General features: G+C 32.8%; 1 protein-coding gene across 1 annotated transcript; it reads left to right on the top strand.

Moving 5' to 3' along the window:
• Positions 1-1,039: 1,039 nt before the first annotated feature.
• LOC127538744 (uncharacterized) lies at positions 1,040-15,217 on the top strand. The gene is made up of 7 exons (XM_051962490.1): positions 1,040-1,076; positions 4,007-4,035; positions 4,127-4,208; positions 5,786-6,076; positions 7,822-7,898; positions 10,443-11,225; positions 14,864-15,217. Exons 1-7 carry the CDS (start codon positions 1,040-1,042, stop codon positions 15,092-15,094), a joined length of 1,530 nt encoding a protein of 509 aa, XP_051818450.1. The 3' UTR covers positions 15,095-15,217.
• Positions 15,218-15,772: the final 555 nt, after the last annotated feature.

The following is a 15,772-nucleotide window of genomic DNA, read 5'->3' as shown; positions in this document are numbered from 1 at the left end:
TATAAAAATATTTTGTTTTCTGTAGAAACCTAATTTCCCTCAAAGTGGAAATTCTTCACAATTTATCGCAGAAAACTCAGGATTGCTTTCATCAGTGGTCTTGCTAACTATATTGTTGTTTTCACTGATCAGTATGTCCCTGGAAGTGTGCTGAAAATAGTGAGAAGACTTATACATCCATGGGAAAATCAAAGCACAAAAGCCAATATTCCACTGGGACATCATGAAGGTAAGATTATAACATGTAGATAGTGTGATCTGTGTTAAAATAGGCATTTGAGAGCTGGAGAAATAAGGGACAGGCCTTGGGAGCTGGAATAGAGTCTATATGATCAAACACATAGAAGAGAAGAAATTTCATGAAAGTCCTAGTGCTGCTCACAGGATCTATAAGCAGTATCACAGAAGACTTGTCTGAACAGGAAAAAAAATAAGAACTAGCAATGGAAGGAGAGAAAAATTTAATGGACAGAGAGAGAGAGAGAGAGAGAGAGAGAGAGAGAGAGAGAGAGAGCAGAAATAGCTTTGTGTGATGTGGAGTGAGTGATTGGCTCTAGGAATTAGCTCATTCAATTATCATCTACCCTTTGCATTGTGTTTGGTTTTAGCAAACCAAATGAGTTACTTTTCCATTGACTTGGTTAGTTATATAGATAGTTAACTACTTCTATCATAGGAGACCATGTCACATACTTCTTTTTGATGATAGAGATTAAACTTTTATTTTCATTGAAACTGTCTCAGAGAATTGTCCAGAGCACAGAAAGCATTGTACAATCAGAACACCAATGTGGGTCACATGTAGAACTCGCACTGGGACCTTCCTCATTCCTGCCTTGCCCCTCAGACTTTTTCGATCTCTCTCATCCCCCGATCTGGAAAACTTTGTTTTATGTACACCCTGTGTCTGATGAGATAAAATGGAAACTGAAGAAAATGGGTTATAAAACGTCATTGTTAAAAACCTTAAGGAACTACTGATTAAAGGCTAGATTGTTGTTTCTGTCCAGACCTTTGTAGTACAGGCTGATGAGAGGAAATGGTGACCAAAGTGACAAAGGGTGAAAAAAGAGCAGGTAAGAGGAAGGGAGGAGCAGATAGTGGAAGATGGCTGCCTTGGAACCAGGAACAAAAGGCAACCAAAGACTCCCTTCCTTTCACACAGAATATGAGGAGCTCCGGATGTATCCAGAGTTCTTTGTTGGCGCACTTTGTGGCCACTTAGAATCCAGAGATGTGGTTTTCTCTTCTTGTCGAAAATATGATTGTTCTCTCTGGGAGCAGGTTTCTTGGGGAGGTTTTCTGGAGGCAGCCTTAGTTTCGGTTCAGACCACTAATCACTTCAAATGCAGCCAGCTGATAAAATCCAAATTTTCTCCTTCCTTGAGCCCGGGTAGCTTTCTTAGAGGCCTATCTCTCTGCTTGGTTCCAAGAGCTCCTGCAGCTTGTCCTTTGCCTCTGCTTTCTTCAGCCTCCAGCCAGCACAAAGGTGGAAGATGGAATGAATCTGACTCCGCCTCCGAGAGTGGGCTTGTGGGCTTCTGTATCTCCCAGTGTACTCTTTGGCCCTGAGGGCTTCTTGTTTATATGCTCTTCACTGAGTACACAGCAATCATTATATCCCTGGGAAACCATTATTTGTTGTATGATTAAATCGATGCTAAACTAGATTTAAACACTGTCTCCTCAATTCTACTTAGTACCTTGTTTCAAGTTCTGGCCCATAACATCTCCTCATAGGATCAGATCAATCATACTGAACCATGCTAAATTAGGTAATTATTGTCTCTATCAACTCTAATGAGTTAATACTTTATAAAGATTCCAACACCGAGACATAATTTAATAATGTTAAAATGAGGTGACCATAGGATGAAATACAAACTGAAAAATAAAGTTTTTGCCAATAATTGGGAAAGGGGAAAGGGGAACCACTTGCCAATAATCACTTAGCAGATGCAGAAATGGGGATTCCTAAGACCCTGGACAGAAGGACTCTAACTCAGCTTTGCAGCCTTACTTCATACTGCTTGTCTTCTCTCTTTCTTCCAGCCAAAGTATTTTGGTCATTTTTCTGTATGTTGTCCTGCCCTGTGTCCTTTCAGGCTATCTGGTGTAATCTCTCTTTTTCTTCAGAAAGTTTCTCAAGTATATACTCCATAAAGCTTTTCTGGAATTTCTCAGTCTTCCTAACATTTATTTCCTAATCTCGATTTGTTAGTTTCTTTGAAAAGTATATTCATTATAAACATGATCAACTCATGTCACAGAGTAAGTACCTACTCTTATGTATATGACACTGCAACCCATCCCAAGATTTACTCAACTTAGACACAGTATCCATTTGTTTTTCTGAATTTTTCATAAAATGAAATACAGATCAAATGTAAAATAATAACAAAAAGAATTACACATAAATATTCCCATGAGGTCATTAGTCTACATTTTCTGGAAACTGAGAGACTGAGGGTGACTTTGCCTATCCAACTTGTTCGAATTATATACTGTCTACTTAGTTCATTTCTGAGGTACAAAAAAAAAAGAATCACCTTACTGTTAGTCTTTCAATGATGTCCACACAGAATATACACATAAAAACAAATAGAGCAGCATATAGGCTATCCCTCATTCCTGGAAATTAAACAGTCACATGTGCTCCACCTGTCCATAGCCATTGAATCATTTTCTTCCCCATTCAGGAAATGCTGTGCACATAAATGAAGAGGAAAACACACTAAGATCAGAAATCTATTTAACAAGTTGCCTATCTTTTATCTAGAAAAAGGATAATTTCTGACTTTTTTTTTAGCCTAGTTGAGTGAATAAAGTTATCAACAAGCACATTAGTTAAAATGTTCATATTACTAATATATATTTGTTTGATGCTATTAGGGAGGTATTTGTTTTCAATTTCAAAATTCTACCCTTCCTTCAATTTCTTAGTACTTAAGTAGACGGACATATACTAAGTCTAACTTTATAGCTTCTTTTGTGCAAAATTTGACTTTTTTGGATTGTTGAAAGATAAACTAATTTTATTTTATAAAATAAACAATGTTCAAAATTTTACATTTTATTTTCTGATATTTATCATCAATTTCTCTAGAAATAGCTTGAATTTCCATAAATGATAAATTATATTTGTTGAAGGGAATTTTATGTTAGTAACAATGATTTAACATTTAGAGATTTAGAACAATGATGCTTTTTTAAAATTACTTACAAAATTGAAAGGTTTTATACATCATTCCCTAGATATCCTTTATAGACATTCATTCTGGAATTACTGCATCAAAACATTTTTAAATGGATAAAGCGACAGATACCAGATGTATAATTATGTCAGTAGATAATGTGGGGATGGACGGAAATGACAATATATCATCAACTATTCATTCTGCATATGTACTTCTAAGTGAATGTATTCAGAACATTGGTCTCTAGCCCTTTAGTTCTGTGATAATAATGTGGATCATATGTTGCTTTTAATTCTTATTTTTTTCTTTATGAATAATATATTGCCTGAATTGGCCAGTTATATATTAATTAAGGAATCATCCATCCTAGGAGCACTTGTTCAAGTTATCATGCTCATTATTTGGAAGATATTCTGCTGCACGATAGCATTAACTTCGTAATTAACCCCCTGTGAGGTTGACTGTCTTTTTTTTTTTTTTAATTGACTAACTTTTACTTGTTTCACAGATGAACCTATATTCTATATTGTCTTATGGACACATACATATATGAGTTCTCTGGAATCTGATCTGTTAAATGTAAATTGCATGTTGGGACAGACAATAATATACTTTTGTTTTATTTCAAGTATTAATAATTGATTCTAATTTCAGTCAAGCAAATGTCATGCTAATAATTGTACCATGTGAAAGCATTCATTCTTTATGGCCTGTCATGAGAACTAACAGACCTATTCATTTTGCATGAAATTGTGATTGAATTATGCTATTTATTTATGATTGATAATAAACCTTTTAATCTTTTTCAGGTCACCAGAGGAGAAATTCTAATGGGAAGGTAACAACATTGATACTTTTAAATTATTATTGGATGTGAACTGAAAACTTTCTATGTAACTATTTTCTTATTTTCTGATCTTCTTTCATAGCCTATTCAACCCACTTTTCAAATGAAAGGCTCTTTCACAAACCAAGAAGTAGGAAAAGGAGTTGAGGAAAAACAAAAAGTTGGTAAGCTTTACAATTTCATGATTTAGGAAGAAAAGAAATTATATTAAGGTATCTTCATTCATCATCTTCTCTTCCCTTTGTCCCCATTTTTATCGCACCTTTCATGGAAGAATTTGATTTACATGCTGCAAATGGTATTTTTCCTTGTTTACTCTTCTTTACAAGTATGAGAAGTATTTTTTCAAAAATCACACCTAATACAGGATCCATCCTGTAGTCTTCAGATTTTTAAAAATTTAATTTAATTTTTTTTATTTTTTAAATTTAATTTACATTTTTAAATTTAATTCAGATTAATTCAGTTTAATTAATTTTTAAATTTAATTTTAATTGACCACCTTATTTCATATTGGATTTTTATAATTCCTGGCCTTTTTCTTTATTGCATGAAGGCACATGAATCCAGTACTGTATGTGTCCTCTCCATTCAAGGTATCATACATGAACCTACTATTATATTTCATATGCAAACCACTTTTGTTCTGCTTGACCGTAGAAGGTAAAAATAAAAAATAAATTAGCTTGAAGAAATTTGCTGTCTGTGAAGGGATACAACATAAAAACAGATAAGTATGTTACAGGATCAGGAGTAAAGAAGGCAAGAGAAGTTGACAAAAGTGCTCTAAAAAATTTGAGGGGAGAGTTTGAAAAGTCAATTAATGGTTGTGGAAGGGAGATTTCATAAGTGTGATTCCTCCTGAAATGAAGAAGTAGGATACCATAGAAAGCTAACAAAAGATGGAAAAAACTTTAAAATTAAATACTGACTGCATCTTGTTATGATTATCCTTTTCATATATCATTGTCCTTTATTTTCATTTTTATAAAATAGTAAATATGTAATCATCATATTTTAAAAAGAGAATACTTAAACTTATGTAGGGTCATTTTTGTTGCTAAATTTGCAATGCAGAATGAAAGTTTAAAAATTAATCTTTAAGAAATTAGATTATTCTGAAAAAAGTCATATTCAAAATAGTTCATCTTTGAAAAAAAAATGATGTTGGGAAGAAATGGCAATCACTTTTTAAAAGAATATTCACTGAAAGGATGAAATTTGTAAGCATTTTTCTATAGAAAATATTTCAGCATAATAGATGAAGAGCTGACCTCAAAGCCAAAAAGCCATGATTTCACATTTCAACTCTGATGTATATCAGCTGTGTGATCCTGTGCAAGTCACCAAAACTCGACATGTCATACCTAGGTAACTTGACGAATATAAGTTGCAAGGTTATATTTCCAAATCCTAAATAATTTGACAAATCATATATATATATATATTTAAGTTGATTTGGTGTTCTCAAAAAAATTTTCCCCCAACTATAGTTCTTACTAATATCTTCCTTGGAACCACACATGGAAATAGAATTGGCAAGAGAGTTAGAGCTGATTGTGCAGGAAAAGGAGAATAGACTGAAGACTGGTGGGCTTTTTGTCATGTCATCTGAAAGATAAAATGCCAGAAATAAACAAAATAAAATCATAAGTATTGGTGGTGATTTAAGTGACATCCTAGGAACAAATTTAATATGTCAGGTCGATAAAACTATTTAACTCAAATGTGTACTTTTCAGATGCTTCGAAATGGGATTCTCCAAGTCCTTCTCAGAAAAATGAGAGTCCCAGAAATTCTAATGATTTGACACTTCAAAGGGATTATTCTTGCAAGTCTCTGCAAAGTAAAGATCAGTTAGCATCCACAGAATTTGGAAAGATTGCAATAAAAGAAAATGAAGCATCTGCACCTGGAGCTGGAAGTGGGCCTGACCCTGGCTCCAAAGTTGGAGTTCAAATAGAAAAATCAGTCCCTCAGAAACAGTGTGAATCACCTCTAGGAAAAGAGAAACAGAAAGAAGGAAAGAAAGGTAGGGTTATTTAACATTTTGAATTTTTTTCTGAGTAGGTTATTTGCTCATATAGTTACATTCCAAACTTTATTAGTAGAGGTAAACAAAATAATTGGTAAAGTCATGTGATAACAAAATTCACTGCCCTGTGGTTCATGCTCTCAATAAAATATAGGATGTGTCTTTTTAACAGGGGTTTTGATTTCTTCCTCTAATCAGTGTAACATTGACTTGTGTGTAATTAACCGTAATTTCCGACTCCTTCTTCTTCTTTGTTTTTATTGTTTCAAATCCTAAGATCTTTAGGTTTTTATATTTGCATATAAAATTCACATAGGAATAATTTTCCTTTTTTTCTGTTATTTTTGATTTTTTATAAGCTAACTTCCTCAAAGTTAAGTAGAATCAACTTAATTTTCCCCCTGTATTAAATTACCTGGTTAAGTGATGCTCCCCAGGATTTGTTCCCATGACATTGATTTGAATGGGATGCAATTAGCATACCAAGGAATGATATTTTTTAATCCTATCCTTAGAAAATCCATACATTAAATAATTGGGTCATATTCTGGTTAAAATATTTATGTAGGTTTTGTTTCAACCACACAGAGAATTCTTTAAATGTTCTTTTAATCCTTTCACCACTGAATTATTCCCCTTTTCTCATATTCTATCTAGCTTCAGATAACTCATTTTTAAAGTGAATTTCAAATTAACTGTTGGAATATTATTGATGTAGCTTGGTTACATGTTTCCTTGACTTAATCAGAGTATCTTATAGAATTACTGAAGGAATCAGATCTCATTTACTTTATTTTCCTATTCCTTTGAGTCAATCCTGGCCAGGGGTTACACTATTAAGATTTACATTCTGTTCTCTCTGTGTTTTGAAATAATTAGATTGATTCTGTCTTTTTAAAATTGATTTTGTCTTCTCTCTTCCTAAGTCAAGAGTTAAATTTAGAAATCCAGTTCTCTTTTTAATTACATTTCTATTCTTTTGTAAAATAAAACAAAATAAAATTATCTTTTTAAGGATGCATGGGGTCTAAGCTTTTCACACCACCAAAAATCCTTCAAGGATTATCCAAAGAAGTCTAGTCTCTAACCTTGCAGATGGACCGAAACAATGAACATTTTTTAGTCCCTAATGAGAAGGAAAGAATTCTTGCTAATTCCTCATTCCCACTTTCCAGTCAGTCATGTTGTCCTCATCCCCATGATGCCATCTACTCTCTTATCTCATTGTTTTCCTCATCTCCCCGACTCCATTTATTCTTCTCTCCTACTTACTCAGTTAAATTCTTGTACTAAACTCAGTTAAGGCTAGTAATCCCTGCCTCATGTTCTTTGGTTATTGAGAAAGTCCATTGATCCAATTTGTTGTCTACTGCTAGCCTAACTAATAAATTGATCATGTACACATCAGTTTCTCCCAATTTATACTTCAATGGCAATGGTTTCAGTTAGAGTAAATAGATAAATCAATCTTTTCAGCTTCTTATGTTTACTCCTGGGAAATAGCATCTCTTAAGAAACTGAAAATCCACCAGTAGATTGAAATTGCAAAATAATCATGTAAATGCATAATTAGTAAGAGAGACATTTCTTAAATTTTATCTTATCTCAATATAGATTAAAATAGATAAAATTATATCTGTCATAACTGCCTTTACTGTTAATGAGGAGGGGATGGGAAGATTTCATTCATAGAAGAAAAGTCATTCTAAATAAAATAAATTTTCAATTAAATATGACTTTAGATGTGAAACAAGAATCGAAACTTAAAGGACTATCCGATGGAGAACAGGAAAGTTTCAGTAAAAATAACCAGAAACAGGTATGGAAAAGTAATATCGAAAGTTTTGATATTTTATTTTAGTAAAAGTGCCTTGCATGCTAATTTTCCTGGAAGCATATTTTTATAACTTAGTGTAATTTTAAATGTGTTTTTGTCTTTATTTGAAAAGTTTTTCTTTGGAATTTTTTTTGGAGTTATAGGGACCAACACCAAAACTCCAATCCTAGCTATGTTATAATAAAGGAACAGTCCCAGAATAGTGTGCTTTTGTACATTTCTTAAATGATAAAGAAGTTAATTTAAACTCTTTGGTTATTTCATTGTTTTTGCCTTATTCAGCAACACTGACATCCATTGGGTCCCAAGGAGTGGCTAGTTCCTGGGATTGTAGAAGTGAAGCCAAACACATGTGGCATGTTCCCAGTCTCATAGGGTTAAACCATGGAGAGAGTCACGTTCTTGAAATGGTTTGAAATGAACTTACTAATAAGAAGGCGTTTCTTCTTCATGATGCTAACACTAATCATATAACTTGACCTCATTGGGGATCTCAGGATGCCTCATGCTCTAGTCTCCAATTAATATCTTCCTCAACAGAAATGAGAAAACTACTGAAGCCCATGTTGGAGATGCTTTCTGTAAGATAGAATCTGATCTCGAGTCTTTTTATCATGTTCACTTAGTTGGCACAACCTGCACGATCAAGGGGCAAGAGAGGCTTGAAAAACAAATCAGGTCACTCAGCCTTACCTTCCCACAGCATCTTTCTACAACTAGATTCCAGTTCTCAACCTGGGCCTTCAATCCTATCTCTTTCTGGCCGACACATTTCAAGCATTTCTTTGAACTGTTATACATCTCTGCCCTAGAAACAAGATTTGAAATGACCATTTCAATGTGATTTCTTAAAAATAAATAATTATATACCATATAACTTATCCTCATTAATTGATCATAGAACTATAATCTGAATACTGTCCAAATAGTACCACAGTCATCAACAAGTCAGTGAATTGAATCGAACCCTTATTTTTACATGAAAAGATTCTATTACTTCCTCTGTGTTTATTAAAGAAAATAACAGACTCTCTATCATGAATAGAGCAATAAAGAACATGACTGCTTTAGAAGGTGATATGGACCCTAACAATGAAAGTCTGCAGTTGGAAGCTCTTGTCAACTTGTTAGGATTATTTGGATGAGATTCCTGTCCACATGTAATGCATTCATTTTCTTGATAGATCTGTATATTTAGAATATAGTGAAAATCAGGCAAAGTGCTGCCATCTCATTTAAATTATGACTTAAAATGTCCAATTTGGGGGAAATGATATTCAAGGTAATTTACAATAATTTGTTTTGGTATAAACAGCTAAGTGGCATAGTGGATAGAGTTTCAGGCCTGGTGTCATAAAAACTCATCTTCATGAGTTCACGTATGGTTTCAAATAAGTTTTAATTATATAAGCCTGGTCAAGTTATTTAACCTTTTTGCCCTAGTTTCCTTATGAGTAAAGTGAGCTGGAGGACAAAATGCAAAATATTCCAGTATCTTTACCAGGAAAACCTCAAATAGGGTCATAAAAAGTCATAGATAACCGAATAGCAACAACAACAAGAAGAAGATAATTATGGTCATTTTAAAATGATAGAATGTGATTCTATCATGTAAACATTTTTAAAAATATAATTTATTCCAAAATACCTGTAGGAACACATCATTATTGTTTGTCCCATGTAATTATGGAACCATAATCCCAACTCATCTGAACATTTGAAGAATTGTACTGGACCAGGGAATCTTCCTTAACTATTTTAAAGTCATCACTTCCTCCTCTATTGGTACCCAATAATTCTATTGATGTGCTTAAGTTACATATTGTAATCATTTCTTATTTCTTTTTCTGAATTATATACAAAAATCATTTGCCTTCTCTTACCCATTCCTACTCTCTCTGATTTGTATAGAGATTTTGGACTGAAACCAAACTCAGAAGGGTCTATTTTTTGAAAATACAGTTGTTTTAAATCACATTCTGGTTTCCCTCAAAGTTATGTCATAATTTAGAGTTGTTATTTCTACACTTATTTTGACCTTTAATTTAAAGAAATTTAAAAGTGAGCACTAAAGAAATATATAAATGCAGTAAAGAAGATTATTAGTTAAAAAGAGTCATGAGTTTAATTTTTTTGTCCCATCCCAACTTTATATTTTATTTGTTTTTTTTTTTTTTTTTTTTTTTTTATTTGTAATATATCTGTAATATAATGTTGACCATGTAAAATTACCAATTAAAAATAAACTATCTTTTTTTGAAAAGCAGGAAAAGCGATTAAGATATGAAATGGGAAATTTCCCTTTGTTGTGATAGAAATTATAGTACGGCACAAGCATAATCATTTACCTAATAATTTGGATATAATATCTTGGATAAAATTTAATTTCCAATTTCATTTTTAGGGGAAATTTAAGTATTTTTGAAATTTGATTTGGGACTAAGTAATACCCCAAGCTTAAAAGATTAAGTTTAACTATCATTTATTTATTTTTTAATTGTTGTTTGTCTTATTTCATTACCCAAGGATAAAGTTACTTTAGAAACAACCAGCATACCAGAACAAATGGCACCTAAGGAACAAGTTAAGTCTCTTTCTGCTCCATTTTTGAACAAGAAAAGAATGTCTGAAGTACCAGAATCTAGCAGAAAATCTCATGGAGATGACATGCATTCAAGTGCAGAAACGACTTTGAAAGAAAGTTGCAAAAAAACATGGATTGAGGAGGACAAGAAAGGCAAAAACAAACCTAAAATCAAGACGACTGAATCAAAGCAAGTGTACTGTAAAATTTGTGAAAAGGGAAAAATTGCTCATCAGACAAAAGACAACCTCCCAAAAGATGACTTTAAAGAATCAAAAGAAATACTAGAAGCATCTCCTACTTTGGCAAAAAACTTCAGAGATTCTGTGGAAAAGAAGAAACATAAACGCCCTCTCAGGGGAAAAGTTCTAAAGTCATTTTCTGGGCAAACAGAACATGATCGGGATGCTGTTTTAAAGAATTTAGAGATGCCTTTCCAAGAAAATGTTCCTGTGTTTTCTCCCAATGTGTGCCCACAAAAAAGCACCCTGCAACTTAAGAATGATAATGAGCCAGAAATTCAATGTACTTGCAAAGTAAATGAAGAGGATATTGCTTGTGTTGCAAAAAACCCTGAACTTATAACTGCAAGAAAAAGTAAGGAGAAAACAAAGCATAAAGCAATCTCATTTGAGAGTAGTCATCACAATGTCAGTAACTCTACAGATGAGTTAAACCGTTGGAGACCCTCCCTATGTACATCAAAAATGCCACCAGAAAAAGAGGTAGATTCACTTTCTGCCACTCTACATTCTATCTATTTTTCCTCTTCATCAATCATCCTGTGAAATTATTTTTCACTTCAAATGCTTGCTATTTGTACAACATGTTTTGAAAACCGCATTAAGGAAAATACCCAGAAAGCCTTTTTTATAGTTTTTTCTTTTGGTCATCTAAATTACTCCATCAATTTTTAAAGTATTTGTCATGTAAGCAAGACACTTTCTAAATCAGACATACAAATTGTAATATTAGACTAGGTAACCAAAAGAACAAGGATAAGCCTAAAAATAATTAGGATACCGCCCTAAAAGAAATATAATGAACTCAGATTCTCTTTTGTGCAAATCCTTGTAATATTTGATATTTGAAAGAATTTTGCTTTCTATGGGCATTTTTATTTTCTTAGCCAAATGTAAGGTGTTGTGACTTAAAATACTGAAAACATAAGCTAAATTTGGGAAATTGCTAACAAATGTATATGATACAGCTAATACTTTTATGGTAGTCTGACACTTCATCTTTACTGATTTTACTAAAACCATTACTTTTTTTGCATTTCAAAAGAAAGTGAAACACAATTTTGCTACTTAATCATCTAAAGTCAGTTTTCATTGGGCATTAATAGACTATTTCTCTATCCCACTAGTAATAAATTATAGTATTGGTATTTAAACCTCAATCTTCTGCCTTCAAGTTGAGTGCTCCTCTTCTTGTATTTAGGTTTTCAAACTATGTTTGTATTCGCTATAGATATTTGCATAATTGACTGTCTTTAGATATTATTATACTAGCACTGTTAATTCATTGAATTTTATTTTTGGGAAGGAGCATTGGCAATCCTGGAGTCAAACCCCATTATCTTATCAATGAGGAAAGGTTAGGATGTTAGATTGTATGGCCAGGGTCTCTTGGCTCATCTATACCTTCACATGTCTGTCTTGTAATTATCTTTTTATCTATTATATTATCACAATAATAGCTGAACATATAATACAGGAGAGTGCATACAAACCCAAAGTCACTTAGTTAGACTTAGATTTAAGTTACAGACTAGTACGTTAGCCTGGGCAAATCCATTGATCTTACCAGGCAACTGAGACTAGGAGCAGAGGCTGATCTGAATTTATGGCTGGAATTTCCTCACTTGGAGTTACTCGCACTGATGAATTCATAGGTTCTGTCCACAAATAATGAGAGTAGTATTTGTATAACTCTCAGATTACAAAGCAATCTCATTTGAGAGTAGTCATCACAATGTCAGTAACTCTACAGATGAGTTAAACCGTTGGAGACCCTCCCTATGTACATCAAAAATGCCACCAGAAAAAGAGGTAGATTCACTTTCTGCCACTCTACATTCTATCTATTTTTCCTCTTCATCAATCATCCTGTGAAATTATTTTTCACTTCAAATGCTTGCTATTTGTACAACATGTTTTGAAAACCGCATTAAGGAAAATACCCAGAAAGCCTTTTTTATAGTTTTTTCTTTTGGTCATCTAAATTACTCCATCAATTTTTAAAGTATTTGTCATGTAAGCAAGACACTTTCTAAATCAGACATACAAATTGTAATATTAGACTAGGTAACCAAAAGAACAAGGATAAGCCTAAAAATAATTAGGATACCGCCCTAAAAGAAATATAATGAACTCAGATTCTCTTTTGTGCAAATCCTTGTAATATTTGATATTTGAAAGAATTTTGCTTTCTATGGGCATTTTTATTTTCTTAGCCAAATGTAAGGTGTTGTGACTTAAAATACTGAAAACATAAGCTAAATTTGGGAAATTGCTAACAAATGTATATGATACAGCTAATACTTTTATGGTAGTCTGACACTTCATCTTTACTGATTTTACTAAAACCATTACTTTTTTTGCATTTCAAAAGAAAGTGAAACACAATTTTGCTACTTAATCATCTAAAGTCAGTTTTCATTGGGCATTAATAGACTATTTCTCTATTTATCCCACTAGTAATAAATTATAGTATTGGTATTTAAACCTCAATCTTCTGCCTTCAAGTTGAGTGCTCCTCTTCTTGTATTTAGGTTTTCAAACTATGTTTGTATTCGCTATAGATATTTGCATAATTGACTGTCTTTAGATATTATTATACTAGCACTGTTAATTCATTGAATTTTATTTTTGGGAAGGAGCATTGGCAATCCTGGAGTCAAACCCCATTATCTTATCAATGAGGAAAGGTTAGGATGTTAGATTGTATGGCCAGGGTCTCTTGGCTCATCTATACCTTCACATGTCTGTCTTGTAATTATCTTTTTATCTATTATATTATCACAATAATAGCTGAACATATAATACAGGAGAGTGCATACAAACCCAAAGTCACTTAGTTAGACTTAGATTTAAGTTACAGACTAGTACGTTAGCCTGGGCAAATCCATTGATCTTACCAGGCAACTGAGACTAGGAGCAGAGGCTGATCTGAATTTATGGCTGGAATTTCCTCACTTGGAGTTACTCGCACTGATGAATTCATAGGTTCTGTCCACAAATAATGAGAGTAGTATTTGTATAACTCTCAGATTACAAAGCAATCTCATGTGATCTCCATTACTATTCTTAAAAGGGGTGTGACCCATATTTGTGGACAAGGCAATAGAAGCTCAGGAAATATAAATGACTTTGAAAAATGGTCAATTGGGTTACTTAATGTATCTGTGCTTCTGGTTCCTAATCTACAAAATGATAGCATTATACTAAGATTTTTTTTTCCTAATTTTTGTGTGTGTGTGTGAGAGAGAGAGAGAGCGCTTCTGGAAAAGGGAAGAGCACTGATTTTCCATAATGTAGCAGTCACAATAGCTAAATCTCACTTTAATCGATTTCCTATTTTGTTAATCCAGTATTTCAGTGACTATCTTCAATGTTTTTTTTTGTCTGTAGGCTTTTTGCTTTGGATTATTGGTTTACTTTTTGAACTTGACAGTAAGAAATTAGAAATGAGAAATGGAATGGAAAACCCCCATCATGTGGTTGGAAATAAACTTGGTCTATCTTTTCATTGTGGGAATATGGTGGAAAAGGCCAAAAATAAATCAGATATTGTATGTCAACCCTGTCTGCTTTGTAAAGGAGAGAGATAAGAGAACTTGAAAGTAGAATGAGAAAACAAAATGAGATAGTAATTGAGCTATCATTTTGAAATTTGAGTCGTCGTTTCTATTTTCAAACAAAATTTATAAATCTATGACCATTTTATATCCAAAATAAAAAGTGAAGATAATATAGAGGATAATATGTATTTCAAAATAAAAGTGAAAAATTAAAGGCAGTGTGGAATATTTGATAGGGAGCTAAGAAGACTTAGTTCAAGTCCTATCTCTGACATATGTAGACAAGTCATTTAATACTTGTCTTCTAGATTTTGGTAACATTGGTAGAGGGAATTTTCTCTTCAGGTAATTCCTTGTACTAGTTAAACCGCAAGTCTAGTACTTTACCCAAGTAAGCATGTAAATACATATGTATAAAACTATGCATGTAGATACACACGCACACACAATCACACACACACACACACACACACACACACACCATATATATGTATGTATACATTTACAGACAGAGACACACAACAATAAAGTAACAATGATACTAAGCTTTCCTTTTAGATGGAAGAGGAAAAGAAAAAGCATCAACACAATGTAATGGAAATATCTGAAGGAAAAGATGGTGGTAACTTAATTGACAACAGAACAGGTGGCAAAATTAATAAACGATTTTCTATGAAGAACCATCAAAATGGTAATGATGAGGAAAATAAAATTCCTAGGGAAGAAATTCCAATAATGGATATTTCTTCCAAGGAAAATTTACCTGTGCACCATGTTTTAAAAGGGTAAGTTTGTCAAAATATTTAAATGGAGAATTATTATCAAATGTTAACATATATGATATAATCAATTTGCTCTACAAATCCAGATTCAGATTCACTCTGCATTCTCTTATTTTTTGCCAAGAAAGAAATTAAGGTCCCATGAATAATGTATATTATCCTATTGCTGTAAGTATTTTTATACTATGTATATATATATATATATATATATATATATATATATATTTTTTTTTTTTTCGATGAGTGTCTGTTGAAAGAAGGTAGGTCAGCTTTGATGAGATCCAAAAGAATAGCATATAATGTAATATATGGGTGGCAAGGAGCAAAGCAATGCAGTTTGCAAACTTTGCAAATGTATAAATAATAAGTGCCAGTGAGACATCAAAATAGACTTACAGCTACTCCAACAATTAAATGTGTTCTCTTAGTCATTAGCAAGTTTCCCGTCAAGAATGAATCAATTTAAGTGCATATCATGAGCCAAGTATTGGCAATACCAAGTCAGACAACCTAGATCCTTAAGAAAGAGTTTACACTTTTCATTGCAGATACGCAAATCATTAAAAAGATCCAGTCAGCGACCCATAGTCTACCATGGAAGATGAGCCTGAGGAGAGAAATATTATTGTCTTTTTAGGATGGCAGAATGAAAAAAGGGAATTGACAGAAATGTAAAGAGAAGTTC

Source organism: Antechinus flavipes, chromosome 5, assembly GCF_016432865.1.
Source record: "Antechinus flavipes isolate AdamAnt ecotype Samford, QLD, Australia chromosome 5, AdamAnt_v2, whole genome shotgun sequence".
NCBI classification, from domain to species: Eukaryota; Metazoa; Chordata; class Mammalia; order Dasyuromorphia; family Dasyuridae; genus Antechinus; species Antechinus flavipes.
The sequence above is the reverse complement of the archived record's forward strand: the minus strand, read 5'-3'. Positions and strand labels throughout refer to the sequence as shown.